The sequence below is a fragment of the Neophocaena asiaeorientalis genome, unplaced genomic scaffold (genome assembly GCF_003031525.2).
Source record: "Neophocaena asiaeorientalis asiaeorientalis breed wild unplaced genomic scaffold, Neophocaena_asiaeorientalis_V1.1 scaffold324, whole genome shotgun sequence".
NCBI lineage: Eukaryota > Metazoa > Chordata > Mammalia > Artiodactyla > Phocoenidae > Neophocaena > Neophocaena asiaeorientalis.
Genome location: NW_020172458.1, coordinates 272,250 through 287,244, shown reverse-complemented (window position 1 = coordinate 287,244; position 14,995 = coordinate 272,250). Strand labels below are relative to the sequence as shown.

General features: G+C 45.8%; 2 protein-coding genes across 3 annotated transcripts in view; both read left to right on the top strand.

Moving 5' to 3' along the window:
* Positions 1-7,065, top strand: part of SH3KBP1 (SH3 domain containing kinase binding protein 1) — a 254,503-nt gene extending 247,438 nt beyond the window's left edge. Inside the window, exons 15-17 of one of the 2 annotated variants that reach the window (XM_024737998.1) lie at positions 1,796-2,064; positions 4,807-4,870; positions 6,018-7,065. In XM_024737998.1, coding sequence (XP_024593766.1) covers positions 1,796-2,064; positions 4,807-4,870; positions 6,018-6,059 — 375 coding nt within the window. In that variant the 3' untranslated portion in view covers positions 6,060-7,065. The remainder of the gene's footprint in view (positions 1-1,795; positions 2,065-4,806; positions 4,871-6,017) is intronic. The other variant, XM_024737999.1, reaches the window with a different exon arrangement.
* Positions 7,066-11,177: 4,112 nt separating this feature from the next.
* The window catches only part of MAP3K15 (mitogen-activated protein kinase kinase kinase 15), a 150,593-nt gene continuing 146,775 nt past the window's right edge, over positions 11,178-14,995 (top strand). Inside the window, 1 exon segment of the mRNA XM_024737994.1 lies at positions 11,178-11,239. Coding sequence (XP_024593762.1) covers positions 11,178-11,239 — 62 coding nt within the window.

Below are 14,995 nucleotides of genomic sequence, written 5' to 3'. Positions count from 1 at the left end.
ACCCCAACTGTGATCTCACCTTCCCTTGCAGCTGCCGCCTCCCCTAGGCCTGCTTTGTGCCCCTGTTCCCCCGACCCATGACCGTCGTGTTCCCTGTGCCCTCCAGGCCCCCTCAGGGCACTTCTCCATCAGGCCTCCCCTGCCTGCCTCCTCCATCTTCAGCCTTGGCTCTTACCCTCAAGATAACTCCCAGCTCAGGGTCTCCCCCATCTTTGAAAGCAAACAAAACCCTTCCTTGATCCTGCCTCCTCCTGAGGCTTCTCCACGAACACCCTCTCCCTTTCTCCCATCTTCTTTCCTCAGCCGAGTGTTTAGAAAGCGAGTTCTAAACTTGCAGGCCACGCCCCTCATGTCCCATGCAGGCGCTCACCTGCCTTGATCAGATTTCAGTCTCCCTTGGCTCCACCAAATGGGGTCCCCCCTAATCCTCATCTCAGCATGCTCTGGAAACTCCTCCAGGAGACTTCCATGACCCAGGCCCCCTCCTGGTCTGGCTCCATCCCCTCTCAGCACTTTGTCCCAGTCCCCAAGGGCTTTCCCCTCTCCCTCCACCTCTTCAACTTGGGGCGTCCGCAGGGTCCATCGTTGTGCCTCTTCTCATTCTTCGTCATCCACCCCCATGGCTTGCACTGCCTCTGGTGATTTCTCTGGCCCAGCTCACTTTTTCAGTCATCGGCTCTGCCCATTGGCCTTCCCCCTTGGCCATCCCTCAGGCTCCTAAAATTCCGTGTGTCCAAAACTGAGATCACTGTTTGGGCCTTCAGTCTGTTCTTCCTCCCATGAAAGGGTCAACCTTAACGCCTCCTTCCTCCATCCCCACCCATGGCCCTTGATCCGTACTTCCTCCTCACCCACTACGGCCTGTCCAGGACCACATCCTCCTGGCCTTGGGGTGTCTGCTCTGGGAGGGCAGGGACTGCGTCTCTTGGTTGGATGAGCCTGCCATTGCTGCATCTCTCAAAGCCGTCTTCTCTCTATCCTCTTGGCCGCTGCCTGAGTCAAACCCTCACCATTTTTAGCTTTCACTGTATGAGTCTCCTAGCAATTGTCTAGTCCTCCAGACCCACCAGACCTTCAGCCCTTCTGCAGCCACAGTGATCTTGAGCTCAGCAGGCAATCTTTTTAACCCGTTCCGCAAGCCCCCTGTGTGCGCCCTACCTCTCTCTTGCCCCCCTGACATTCTGGCTTCCCGTGAATGCAGTTCACTCTCGGGTCTCCAGGCCTCTGCTAGCACGCTCCCTCCTCTAGAACTAGCCCCCCCCCTCCCCCGCTTACTCTTCTCTGACCTCCTCCTCCAGGATGAGGCTGTCGGCTCCTGCCTGATGCCCTCCCTCTGGGATGCTTGGTCCCTTGTGTATATGCTGTATATATATTCTGTATATACTTCTGTGGCACTGTGTGCTTCCCACCCTGCATGCACGCTCCCCCCTCATCTACAGTGTGTTGGTTGGTCTGTCTGTCTGCACCTCACTGGGTTCTAAGCTCCTTGAGGGCCAAGAAAATGTTTTGCTCACTTCAGGGTTTGCAGAGCCTAGCGGGTACATGGGCCTCTGGATGTGTACATTAAACCAGTCAGGAACTACCTGTTCAGAAAGGTGGTCAAATTTAAAATTCATAAGGGGATGCCTGCACCAAGTAGGCCCTGGGGGCTTGTGGATGAAGGAATGAGTGAGTGAGTGGAGTATACGGAGGGCTGCGGGGACGGTGATGTAGATAGCGAGTTTTAGTAAACAGGACGGGGAGGTGCAGCACACGAATCCCTAGCCTGAATCCTCTCTGTCCTCACTCATCACAGGTGTCCGACAACAAAGCCTCGCTGCCGCCCAAGCCGGGGACCATGGCTGCGGGCAGTGGCGGGCCGGCCCCTCTGTCCTCAGCAGCGTCCTCTCCCCTGTCGTCCTCTTTGGGAGCAGTTGGACACAGAGCCAACTCCCCGTCTCTGTTCGGCGCGGAAGGAAAACCAAAGATGGAGCCTCCAGCCAGCAGCCAGGCGGCCATGGAGGAGCTGAGGACACAGGTCCGGGAGCTGAGGGGCATCGTCGAGACCATGAAGGACCAGCAGAAGTGAGTGTCTGCGGCCCCTTCTGTAACTGCCTCCGGGGGTTGCTTTCCACCGGCTCAGGGCCTGGTTCTGCCACCTTGGGGCCCAGCCTGTCCCTGAGGATGGGCCCCCTCCCTGGGGATGGTGGCAGCAGGGCTGGGAGTGGGGGTGTGAACCCGAGGAGCTTCACTGAGCTCAGCTCCACGTGTAAACTGGGCCAGCTGCACACGGGCTGGCGCCGGGGCATAGGGGGACGAGTCAGCTACAAGGGACGTGCTCAGCAGGCTGCGAAAAAGAAAGACCTTCAAATCCCCAGAAGACACCACGGAAGTGGTGCATACACCACTTCTTAATACGCATATCACCCAGGATGCTGTGTGCAGTTAAAAAATAATGGTAAAAGGATTAGAAGTCAGGAGGCACTTATCTGAATAAACGGAGGCGCAGAGAGTTTAGGGATCCGTTGGCTCTTTCTGGAGGGAACGGGGGAGGCATCTCGAGGTGTTTCCTGAGTAGGATTTCGAAAGCCGACCTAGCATTGCCAAGAGCAGAGCACCCCAGCAGAGGGCACAGCACGGGCAGGTTCACAGGCGCATGGAGCGGCCCGGCAGGTCAGTGCACTCCTGGTGCCTGGCCGCCTGGATCGGGAGGTGCCCGGGGCAGTGGCGGGCAATGGGGCCACAGACCCGCAGTCACACCTTCGGGAGGACGCCTGCAGCTGGAGGGCCCTGAAGTGTTTTGTGTACTTTGGGGAATAATTGGGTTAAACAAAGTTACTTTCTTCTCCGAAGGACTGCTCAGAGCCTTCACTGTGCATGGGAAGATGGAGGATAACGTATGCAGTGTTTCCCAAACGTACTTAATCACGGAGTCCATTTTTTCCCTAGAACATTCTAGGACAAGGCTTCCATGGAACTCACTTTGAGTACTACGGCTCTATTCGCTTCTGTTCCACTCCGGCTGGAGGTGTCATATGAATTGGGGGCCTCTTGGACTCACCCCCTGCCTGGAAGGGGCTCATCAGATAAATATGCAGAACCGCAGGATGGGACTAGAGCGGGTCTTGAGGGGCCAGCCAGGCTGCCCCTAACTCTTCCAAGTCCCCAGCTCGTATCTGACCCTGCACGGTATAGCTTTGCATACCCAAAGACCCCATCCGTGTCCAGGCAACAGGTGTCCCCTGCCTGGACAGTGACCCGACAGCACCAGTACATCCCAGAGCACTGGTTCTCAGCCTTCTGAACAAGACGGGTCAGACACTCCTGGATCCAGGGCTTCGTCCCTTGGGGCCCTCGCTCTGAAAAGTGCCCGGAACTTTTCTGAAATGGCCTGTGCCTGAGTCTTGAGTGCAGAATCGCCAGTGCCTTGGGGCTACTCCACCCCTTTGTTCCTCTCTCCACTGTGAACCCGGGCATGGATGGCTGCACTTGTCCTTCCCCAGCCAACATCTTCTTGAATCAGACATCACAGTGGCCCCTCTCCAAGGCCTGCCCTTCACAGCCTTCCTCAGCTTGGCCCTCACGCCCAGGAGCACTGGGTCCCCCCCAGTCTCCCACCTTAGCTCTTGATGTCACTTTCCTTTCAGCCTTTGGCTCAAGTCTGCGCTGATTCCCGTCATCCCCAAACATGCAGTTCTCACCTCCCTGCTCCTGTCCTGGCTCTTCTCCTTCAACTCCCCCATCTTCCTCCCTCCTCGTAGACGTACCCTTTTTTACTAGTTCAAGACTTAGCGACCTTTTTCGCACCTCCCTCCCCAGCTAACTCCCCAACCTGGACTGCTGGAGCATAGCGTGTGCTTGAATAAATGCAGGAACGCAGCACAGGTGGTTAATGTCAGAGAACCCAACGTGTTGACAGCAGTGCTGGGACACTGACCCAAGTGCAGGGACCATCGTGGTGCTCATCTGAAGTGAGCAAATGCTACATAACATCTACCTTGTTTCTTGTGCTGGTTCTGCGGTGTTTGTGTTTTGATTTTCCAGTCCAGTTTATAAAAACGTGTGCGTACAATGGAGTGTCTGATACCCTAAAATGCCGTACAGCTCTCTGACCAGAGTTAGGATGGTTGCAGTGTCCTGAGTGTAGAGCCTGAGTTTGCAAGATGATTAGTTTGGTTCTACTTCACTGTTTACTGTTGGGAAGGGCACTGGGCTGTGTGTTCTAACTCGTGTCTACTTTCTCTACGACATGATTACCATATCGTTAGTTCAGTTCTTTTACCTCCAAGTTTTCGGGTGTTACTATTTGCACGATTTTGTGAGAATCTCTGAAAACATACCACTAACCTTTCAGTAATGTAAAACTCTGTGAAAATAAAAGAAATATATATGGAGTGGTAAAAATGTCTGCAATGAATATTATTATGTAAGTCCATGTAAAGACCAGTGATTCTATAATAAAGGACTAGTTAGAGGGAAGATGACCGAATATGAGCCTGGATACCTGGAGTGTCGTCATTGGGCAAGTCAGGCCACCTCTCTGGGCCTCAGTTTCCCCATCTTCTTTTAGGAGAAACTTGCACTAAGGGATTTCAAAGGTCATTTCAGACCTACTGTTTGATGGCTACGTATTTGGGGAGCCCAGAAATAAAGGCCTTTCCATCTGCAACAGGCTTTAAGCAATAGCCATGCAAAGAAAATATAATGTAATGTTCTGTCCACACTTTCTTTGTAAAAGGATCAGATGGATTTTGTAATGATAAGAGACTTCATATCTCTTGTCGGGGAAGTCTGGGCTTTTGTTTAACTTTGTCATTTGCTTTCCAGACGAGAGATTAAGCAGTTACTCTCAGAGTTGGATGAAGAGAAGAAAATCCGGCTTCGGTTGCAGGTGGGTCCCTTGGGGTCCTGTTGCCCCGTGAGAGGCTCAGTTGGGGGTGGGAGCAGAGTCCGGGCTTTATTTTGAAAATAATTGAGGGAGGAGATATGGGGATATATGTATATGTACAGCTGATTCACTTTGTTTTAAAGCAGAAACTAACACACCATTGTAAAGCAATTATACTCCAATAAAGATGTTAAAAAAAAAAAAAGAAAAGAAATGATAGTTACTTCTCTACCAATTTCGATGTGCTTCCCGTGAGAATTTTCTTAGAACTATATAGCCTCCCTTCACATCCTCTCCTGGGATCCAGGAAGTCTTGGGGAAGGGAGGCATTAGCAAACGTGCCCCAAGTTGGGTTTCTCATTTGGAATTTATCTGAAACATCTCCTCTGTGAAAAGTTCCCCTCAGTTTTCAGAGGCCTCATTGTCGTAACTGCCAGAGGGCATATGGTGCCAGGGAGACCCCATTGGCGCTTCTGTCATGCTGCTGTTGGGACCCCAAGGACCACAGCCGGCCACACTTGGCGCTTGTTCTTTATCTCTTTACTTCTCCCTGACAGCCGTGTCAGTCCTGCAGGGCATCAGAGCTGTGTCACCCTCTCTCCAGCCTCCCTCTGATCTAACTCAGCCTTTACCAAAGGGTGGAGAGTGTATAGGAGCTGGGAATGGTAGGCTTTCAGCTCTCACGCAGTTGGTGCCCTTGGTGGTGACTGGGATCCATGGTGCTTAGAGGATAGGTAACTGCTTGTCATCACTTTGCGGGTGCTGATAGACACCCCCTTGGGCCCAACCACAGCTGCCTTCCAGACCTGCCAAGTGGTCAGTGTGTCAGGACACCCTGCTCCACCCTCTGGCCAAGGAACTGGAATTACTGTTGTATCGTTGCTTTTGACAAATTTTGGATACTGGTAGCCTGGGAATTCAAACATCCCCCCCTTTCCTAGCACTTCGAGTTGGTGTGCCTATTCTTTAGGTTTATGTCAATTTCTGGCATCATGATCAACTCTTCATTCAGATGTCATTTCACCCATTTCCCCTTTCAAATTGTCAGGTTGATTATTTGCTCTCAATCAACCAGGTTGCTTATCTTTCAGCTTTTATCCAACCAGCCAATTCATTGTGATTTTGTTCGGCTCTTGTTTTTCCTTTATAGATGGAAGTTAATGACATAAAGAAAGCTCTTCAATCAAAATGAATACTTGATAAATGAAATGTCGCATTATTCATCCCAAGTCCAAGACTCAAATTTTCCGCCCCAGCCAAAATAACCTTGTGCCAAAAGATGAAAAATTGCCTCAACATGTCCCTGTTTGAAAGATTAGCACAAAAGTCTTGATAGCACAACACAAATTCCATCCAAGAGGAGACTCTTCCCCATGGTATAGTCCTGGGTCTGGCACTGGTTGTGACTTAAACAGAGAAAATTGTGCTAAAGGCTTTTTTACTATGAGATCTCACGTGAAACGAAAACTCAGGCAGTTTAGTCCATAGTGGTACTATTTTGATGATATTTTCCATTAATAAAATGTAATTTTAGAGTCTTCGTTTACAAGCTTTATAATTTTATGATTTTTTTAATCGTGTTTTGCCACAGATTCCCCCAGTGTTTGTATTACACATAGTCCGGAGCGAGCATCCCATTCTTTTGCTTTAGGCGGAAAGCCGCCTCGCTCTGTGTCCCCCTCAAGGAGTCTATTACATATGCAATTTTAGGTCCAACCTGTCCCTCCTCCTGCCAGCAAACCCCACCACCCTAAGATAAATTTTAGCTTATATATGATGGTATATTTACAAAAAGAGAAAGAGAAAATCTGGTATTTGCAATGATCTGTGCCTTCTTTTTACCACCCTCTTGATTGGAGCTTTTGTGATGCAGCTACCATGATTTTAAAAACACACACACGCATTTATTTTTTTTAGTCACTTATCAAAGTCTACTAGAGGCCGCTGTCTTCAAAGCTTCTCTCGCCTAACCAAAGGTCCTAAGAGGAGACAGCTGTGAAGTTGGGCGTGCTCTTTGGTACCAGCTGTGACTTTTAAGTTCTCCTAGTTTTAGGTTGTTCATGAACTAGAAATGTCACCCCTGCTTGATTTTTCATCAGCCAAGTTAAACCCCTGCTTCCTGTCCTTTGCACCTTTTGAGTGAACGGAATATGCATTATTAAAGCAAAAATAAATAAAAGTAAAATGCAAATGAAAACAAAGGCGGGGGGGAGTTGTATTATTTCCTGCACTAGGCTATCCACGTGTGCTGTTGTTGAAGGTGTACTCACATGATCTCATTTGCCTTGCTCTCTTGTAACCCCTTCCTCAGGTCCAAGAGAAAGGGGGGAGGTGCTTGTTGAAGCGTAGCCATTGGATCTCTCTTGCATTCATGGAATTGCTTTTTCCGACCCGAGGAAACTGGTGTTTGCTTGTCCGCTTTATCTTTGTAGCCAATGAAGTGTTCAGCTTTAGACCAATGTAACTGTTTTCTCATCCTTAGCAGAAACTAAGGGAAGCATACTGTATTGCAAGATAGTTTGGGGATTGAGGGGTGGGGGGTGGTCCCTTCATGGCCCCTGAAGGTGTTTTATGTGTTTCTAAAAAGCTGCTTTGTCCATTTCCTGAGTTTTAGAGCGAAACTACTAAATATGAGTAGATTTGTACAACCACAAAGAATGAGAATTGATAACACTGAAGGAGTGATGCAAAAAAAAAAAATCATCACACGTTCTTGATCATCGAAAGTATTACAAATGAATGTCTCTGCCTCTCTCCCTTCCCCTGCCTTCCTCTTACCTACTTATTCAACCTTGTTGCCGGAGGCTGCTATTTCCCTCAGAGTATTTCCAGAGCCCTGGACATCCTGGTCTTCCAGGTACGGTTCCAGGGTGATGGCAAAGTTAAGGGAAGGGAGTGTGTAAAGAAAGAAGCCTCACACCCTTCGCTCTCATATCTGGACATACTGCCTTTCCAGCAGCCTTGCCCTCAGTTTGCTTGGGGCCAGGAGCGCCAAGTTTCCAAGGGCAATGTAAAACATTCCTATACCCCTTGACTGTTCTAGGCATTTCTACGTTAAACTTGAAGCCTTTAGAGATTTCCCACCACCAAATATAAGAATGAGGATTGGATTCTTTGACATTTGGATTTCTCATTCACTCATCATGAAAATCCCTAACGGTATAGTTTTATATAATGTGTATACAGAGAAAGATTGTGAATAAATTAAATTGAGAGGTTGGAGTGCCCTCGTGGGGCCCTGGCGACCTGAAAAATAGAGCCATTGGCTTTCTTTGTATCAGGAGAGGGAGGAGCAATTCTAGGAGGAGAAGTTGGCGTGTCCAGCTTCATTACTGCCCTATGGGCTAACCAGCAAGAGGATTCTACAGTCATGGAACTGGATGAGCCACTGCCCGAACAACCACCATCTTCACTCTTTACAAAATGGGCCTGTGAAGAATATTGAACAGCTTGCAAGTATCCCTTTTGAAAAAATTCTTTTGCATTCAGCATGGACTCGACCAGCATCTGTGGAGATTATTTTTTTGCTTCATTTTCTAAAGTTGTATTTAGAAAACTCTTAAGTATTGTGCTTTGTAAAGAAGATGATTAAAATGAAGTTTTGTGGAAATATTTTTGTCCAAAGTTGTCATGGTCCAAGAGGAATGATATCTTGGAATTAAAGTCGTTTTCCTCCATTCTCCACAATTCGGTTACTCTCAGAGAAATGTCTTAATGTCTGCAGAAGACATGGAATATAGTGCCCCCCTTCCCATCTTTCCCAAGTGAAGAGAAATAATCCAGTAAAATCTGTAGCTGTGAATTCCATTTTTAAGTTGTTCACTTTTACATTCATATTTACGCAGAAAATTCTAGTTAGGCCTAAATTCTTTTTTTAGTGTAAAGGTCATTAAATTATTATCCAAATAATTGTGTAAAGCCATTTTTATTCATCCACAGCCGTCTAGACAGTATACTCATGATATATATATATCAATCATGATAGCACATGATTTGTTTCTCCCATAAAGACAGCCTGTATCTATCATCACATGTGTGTCTTCGGTTACTAATGGCAGGCTTTTCTTTCCTTTCGTAACCAGCTCCTTGATGGGAAAACCACAGGGAGTATAATTTATTGCTTATAGTTGCCATGGTCTGTATAAAAATAATCCCCAGGTCCCACAAAGGTCTTTGTATTGTAACCTGAGGTCATCATGGTCTCTTTTTTTGTATTAGATTAGGTTTTAGTCCTCTAGTTATTTTAGCACGAATTAATGTCAAGATGTTTTAGCACCAAGAGGGTTTGGTAAAAAGCTTTTCTCTTTGGTTTTGTACAAATACAAACTGTAACAAAGCAACGCGTGTGTGGGTGATAGGTGCTCAGCATGGCTGATGGCAGTGTCCAACAGAGGGAAGGCTTGGCGCTTTTGACCCAAGCCAGGGGAAGAAGATGCCGTTCCCCAAACTGGCTCTAATGAGGAAACACAATGACCTAGGCAGAGAAAACCCTTTCCCGGCCAGAAATAAATGTTTGTCACTGGTGTAAGGACAGAGAGGGGTCATGTCTCTTAAGGCGATGAACCTTTGCTGTCATTCCTAGTTCTGTCCCTAGGGTTTCCCAACACGTGGAGCAGAAGGCAGCCCGTGAAGCCGAGGAGAATCCACGAAGCACGTGAAGATTCCTAAGAGGTAGTTTTATTTCATGCCTTTTTAAGTGACCCCAAATTGGAGTGGCTGTGAGGGCAGCCTCTTTCCATAAATGAAAGTGTGTGCTAATCGTACTTGTGAATCCAGGTTTCACAGTAAAATGGGCTGTTCTTTTTTTCTTGTTGGAGCATTAGGTGATAAAAATATTTGAACCAAACAATAGAACAAGGTAACCTAGTAGGTTGTAGCTAGAATTTTCTAAGGAAAAAATAGAGGGGGAAAAAAACTGACTAAAAAAGGAGAGTTGAGTTCCTGGAGAACCAGCTTCATGGGGCAGTTCTCTTTAAATGGCAACATGTTTAATTAAATTATACAGATAAACAATGTCATTTAAGTCGTGAATGCTTCCCTTCTCTCTCACCCCTATAGAATATGACCAGTTCTCCAAGAAACCAAGATTTGTTGGCAAACTTTGAGCGCTTTGATGAGAAAGCGCCCTGGAAATGCAAAACTTCATTATTTGTTAATTTTTTTTAAAGTTTTAAAGGGTTTTCAAACCAATTTTTAAAACTAAAAAGAAAAACCACAAAGAAGTCAATAGCATTTCCAAGGTTATTCCCCAGGAGAAAAACAGAGATGTCTTAGCAGAAAGGGAGAGGATTCTCTTCAAGCTTCATGAGGGTTTCTTAGTTTGGGGCCTAATCTGAGAGGACCAGGAACTTGCCTGGGGCTGAAGCTCTGCTGTTGAATGCTGACGGGAGGTAGATGAACTGGGACCCTTGTATGAAATACCCACCTGCCCCCCTGCCTTGGCCCCAGGAGGCTCTCGTGAAACGTTCTTATTTGTTCTCAATCAGGGCAGTCTCCTTGGAGGAAGTGAATCTGGAATGAAGAGAGACAGAGAAGTCTCAGAGGGAACTTCAGGCCCGGAAGGATAAATGCCCCAGTTTTAAAGGGACACATCTAGTGCTGAGAATCTGGCAGGGGGTGATGAGGAAGACAAAACGGGGAGGCCAAGCGGAGCACGAGAAGCTTCAAGGTAATGGAGGACAACACATGCTAAGGAGGGGCCTGTTGACAAGAATCCTACCAACGAATCCTCTAAGGTTTAAAGGACCAGAGTGATGACTGTAGGTTCAAATGTAGAACCCAGTCAGTCACCTTGAGTATTTTTAACTAACTTACTTTTTTTCTGATTATGAAGCTATTATTATACCCAAAGTGGAAAATAAAAATGATAAAGAGAAAGGCAGATTAATATTTCCACATGTCCACCACAGGGACCTGGTAGGATTGTACCCTCTGGCCTTCTTGTGGTTGGGCGGGGGCAGTTCCTGGCCAATATGTCTGCATGGTCTGGGCAGTGAGATTAATTTAGAGAATAAAAAGAGATGTGAAATGCTTTGAATTTAAAAAAATAGAAAGGCAGGAATTGTCCGAATGTCATTCAGATGCAGCCTTTAATGATTTTGGAGTCTCGTAATGGAGGTCATTCTGTGTCTATAGTTTTACAGTCTGGTTTTTATACTTAGTATCATCATTTCTTTGGCATTGCTTTTTTTTTTCAAAAACAGGATTTGTAATGGCTGCATAATACTCTGTCTCTAGATATGCCAGAGAGCATTTAACCAGTCTTTTCTGGAACATGTATTGAGTGCTTAACGATGTGCCGGACCCCGTGATGGGTGCTGAATGCAGCGTAGACCCTGTCCTCAGGGAGCTCAAATGGGAGAAAATAGACAGGTAAGCAGGCAAGTCTTCCACAGGAAGAAAGCATGACCACAGAGGGAAGTCCAGGGGCTTTGGAACTGCAGAGCAGAGGTGCCCAAGGGAGCCTTGAGTGTGGGGAGGTCAGGGAAAGAAGGGCATTTTTGGTAAATTCCAATTTTTTTTTATGTTATAAAGCTATGACGAGCATCTTTGGGCATAAATCTGTGTCCACATTTCCACTTTATCCTTAAGACAATTCCGAGAAGTGGAGTGTGAGTTACCTGAGATTTTTAGCAAGAATAGTTTTTGCCTGATGATAAACATAATTGAATTAACGTTAGTATACAAAAGTGACTAACCACCCATCCGCCACTGAAGTTGTAGTTACCTAAACCTCCATGGGTATCAAGTCTGGGTCTCTTCCTTCTGGCTAGTCACTGCTCAAATGTCACCTCATCACAGAGGCCATCCCTAACCCGCTAAATAAATACAAGAGCAACTTTAGCCTCCATCTTCCCTCAGACTGTCCCATAGGAGAGTCTGTTTCATTCTGTTTCATTCACTTACACACACACACACACACACACACACCACCTACTTACTTGTCTGTTTTCTGTCTCCTCTCCCTAGAATGAAGCCGCCATGAGCTAGTGACTTTATTTTCTTCACTGCTGTGTCCCCAGCGCCTAAAACATTGCCAGGTGCATACTAAGCACTTGATACGTGTTTATTGACTGAATAGATGAACTGGTCATTGTGACTGATGCCAAATGGAATTTATTCTATAAATTTGAGCAGTGTAGTTTTACCTTTACTGAAACTCTAAGCACAAAACTGTAGCATTCTTGGGGATTCATGACATAAGAAAACAGTTATGAAGAAAGCCTTGAGGCGCTTTACTTGTACCTGAGTCTTAGCCAACACCTGGACCCAAAGGAGTATGCTTACATCACCGTGGATCTTAGGACAAATTCACATGGTCTGTACACCATTAACTCTAAGCCTTTCATCGACTATTAGAAAACCGTGGCTACCTCTGTTTTAAGACGTAAAACATTATTTTTTACTTAGCTTCACTCTGGAGAAAGAATGAATTCAAGGGTGAGCGTATTCCTGGTCCTTTACTCCTGACACTTCTCTGAAGTCAGATGAGAGCCCCTCAGAGCTGACCATTTGCCCTCAAAGTGATGAATAAGTAGGACATGTAGGTGAGCCCTGAGCCCTGAGACATGCCATAGGGTTCTTGGGGTGTGGTCCCCAAAAGAGCAGTAGTAGCATCACCCACCGGGAAGTGGTAGAAATGGAAATTCTTGGGCCCTGACCTAGACCTTCTGATTTAGAAACTCTGGAGAAGGACCCAGCGATCTGTGTTTTAAGAAGTCCTCGTGATGACTCCTATGCATGCTCAAGTTTGAGGACCACTGTCATGGGGGGATCATCTCACTCTCGATGAATTGTGTCTAGAATAACCCATAGCAATCTTTTCCGGAAATCTCTAGTTAGACTTTGGCTGCAGCAAAACAAGGTGCACTGTCCAGAAACTATGCCACGGTCTGTTAGGTTAAACCATGTGGAATTGACATTTGTAGGTCAAATGTGGTTGAATAGGGCTTCCAGTTTCAGCTCAGAGACACAGAGAGCTGCAGGATGTCCTTCCCGTGCTTACAACAAGAAGAAAGCTGGACAGACCGGAAAGTAAAAGAGAACTGAGTTTTCAGAGCAAACAGCCATTTCAAACTCTGGAGAGAGACAGGCACTTTTTTTGAGACACAGGACCTGAGCATTTGCTCACCAGGGACAGAAGCCATCAGATACTATAGAAATGGAAAAGAATATAAACCTAGGAGAATTAGCAAATTGCTTAAGGCTTAGTGTGGACTAGCTTGAGAGTATGATGCTCCTGGGGAGAGGGCTTCAACCTTTTTGCAGATATTTCCTCTAAGAACGCCTCCTGGCTCTTACAGGGAGGATCAGGGAAAATCCAGAGAAAATTCATGGTGCAAGCTGGAAGTGCTGGCTCAGGAATCACTGAGAATTCCAGTCAGATCCTTATCCCTTAAGGAGAAAAAGGCTTTATCCTACAGGGGGTGGACATGGTCTACGGACACCGGTGAAATGCCGTTGCAGCTGGAGGAATCAATTCCACTCAGCCTCAATTCCCATCTCATCTAAAAAGATTTAATCTTCAGGGAAAAGAGCCTCAAGGCTGTTGGTTGAGAATGCCGTTGGATACCCACTGCATCTGGGGAAAGAGAAGGAAAGCTTTATCCCTGGACGAGGGACAGAAGCACTTTTGATGAAACTGAGGCTTAGCATATTAGAGACACCTCTCCACCATGCCCTACTAGCACACTAGCAAATCTCCAGGAATAACAACAGTGGGTTACAGCAGGGAGAGCTGCAAGAGATAGACGGTCTTGGGAACAGCACAAAGGGAAGCCCCAAAACCAAGAGAGGGGACCAAAAATGATCACTAGAGGAATTCTGTGTCTCTGATGTCCATAGAGACAACAAACCTCAACACTACCACAGTATCTGCTGCCTTATACAAAATGTCTGGCTTTCAACCAAAACTTACAAGGCATGCCAAAAGGCAAGAAAATCCAGTCTGAAGAGACAAAGCAATCATCGGAACCAGACACAGATATGACACAGCTATTGGAAGTATCAGAGAATGAATTTAGAATAATTATGATCACTATGTTAAAGGCTCTAATGAAAAAAGTAGACAACATGCAAGATCAGATAGGTAACTTCAGCAGAGACAGAAACAATGAGAAAGATTCAAGTGGCTGGAAGTCAGAAACACAATAACAGAAATGAAGAATGTCTTTGGTTAATCAGCAGACTTAAATATTTATATTTACTTAAATAAATAGCAGGACTGACAGAGATAAAAAGAGAAGGCACAAATCACCAAATCAAGAATGCAACAGGGAACATCATTACAGATCCTGTAGCCATTCAAAGGATAATAAGGGAATACTAGGAACAAGTTTATGATCATAAATTCAACATATTAGAAGAAATGGACCGATTTCTCAAAAAACACAAACAAAACTCAACCAAAATAAAATAGACAATTGTAACAATCCTATAACCTTTGGAAAAAATGAACTTGTAATTCTGAAGCTCTGAAAAAGAAATCTCCAGTTCAAAATGGTTTCACTGGAGAATTCTATCAAATATTTAAAGTTTTTTTTTTCCTCTGTGGATCTTTTCTTTTTAACATCTTTATTGGAGTATAATTGCTTTACAATGGTGTGTTAGTTTCTGCTGTATAACAAAGTGAATCAGCTATGCATATACAGATATCCCCATATCCCCTCCCTCTTGTGTCTCCCTCCTAACCTCCCTACCCCACCCCTCTAGGTGGTCACACAGCACTGAGCTGATCTTTGTTGTTTGTAGATTTTCTGATGATGCCCAATCTAACTGGTGTGAGGTGATAGCTCATTGTAGTTTTGATTTGCATTTCTCTAATAATTAGTGAGGTTGAGCAGCTTTTCATGTGCTTCCTCGCCATCTGTGTGTCTTTTTTGGAGAAATGTCTATTTAGGTCTTCTGCCCATTTTGGGATTGGGTTGTTTGTTTTTTTGATATTGAGCTGCATGAGCTGCTTGTATATTTTGCAGGTTAGTCCTTTGTCAGTTGATTCGTTTGCAACTATTTTCTCCCATTCTAAGGGTTCACTTTTCGTCTTGTTTATGGTTTCCTTTGCTGTGCAAAAGCTTTGAAGTTTCATTAGGTCCCATTTGTTTATTTTTGTTTTTATTTCCATTTCTCTAG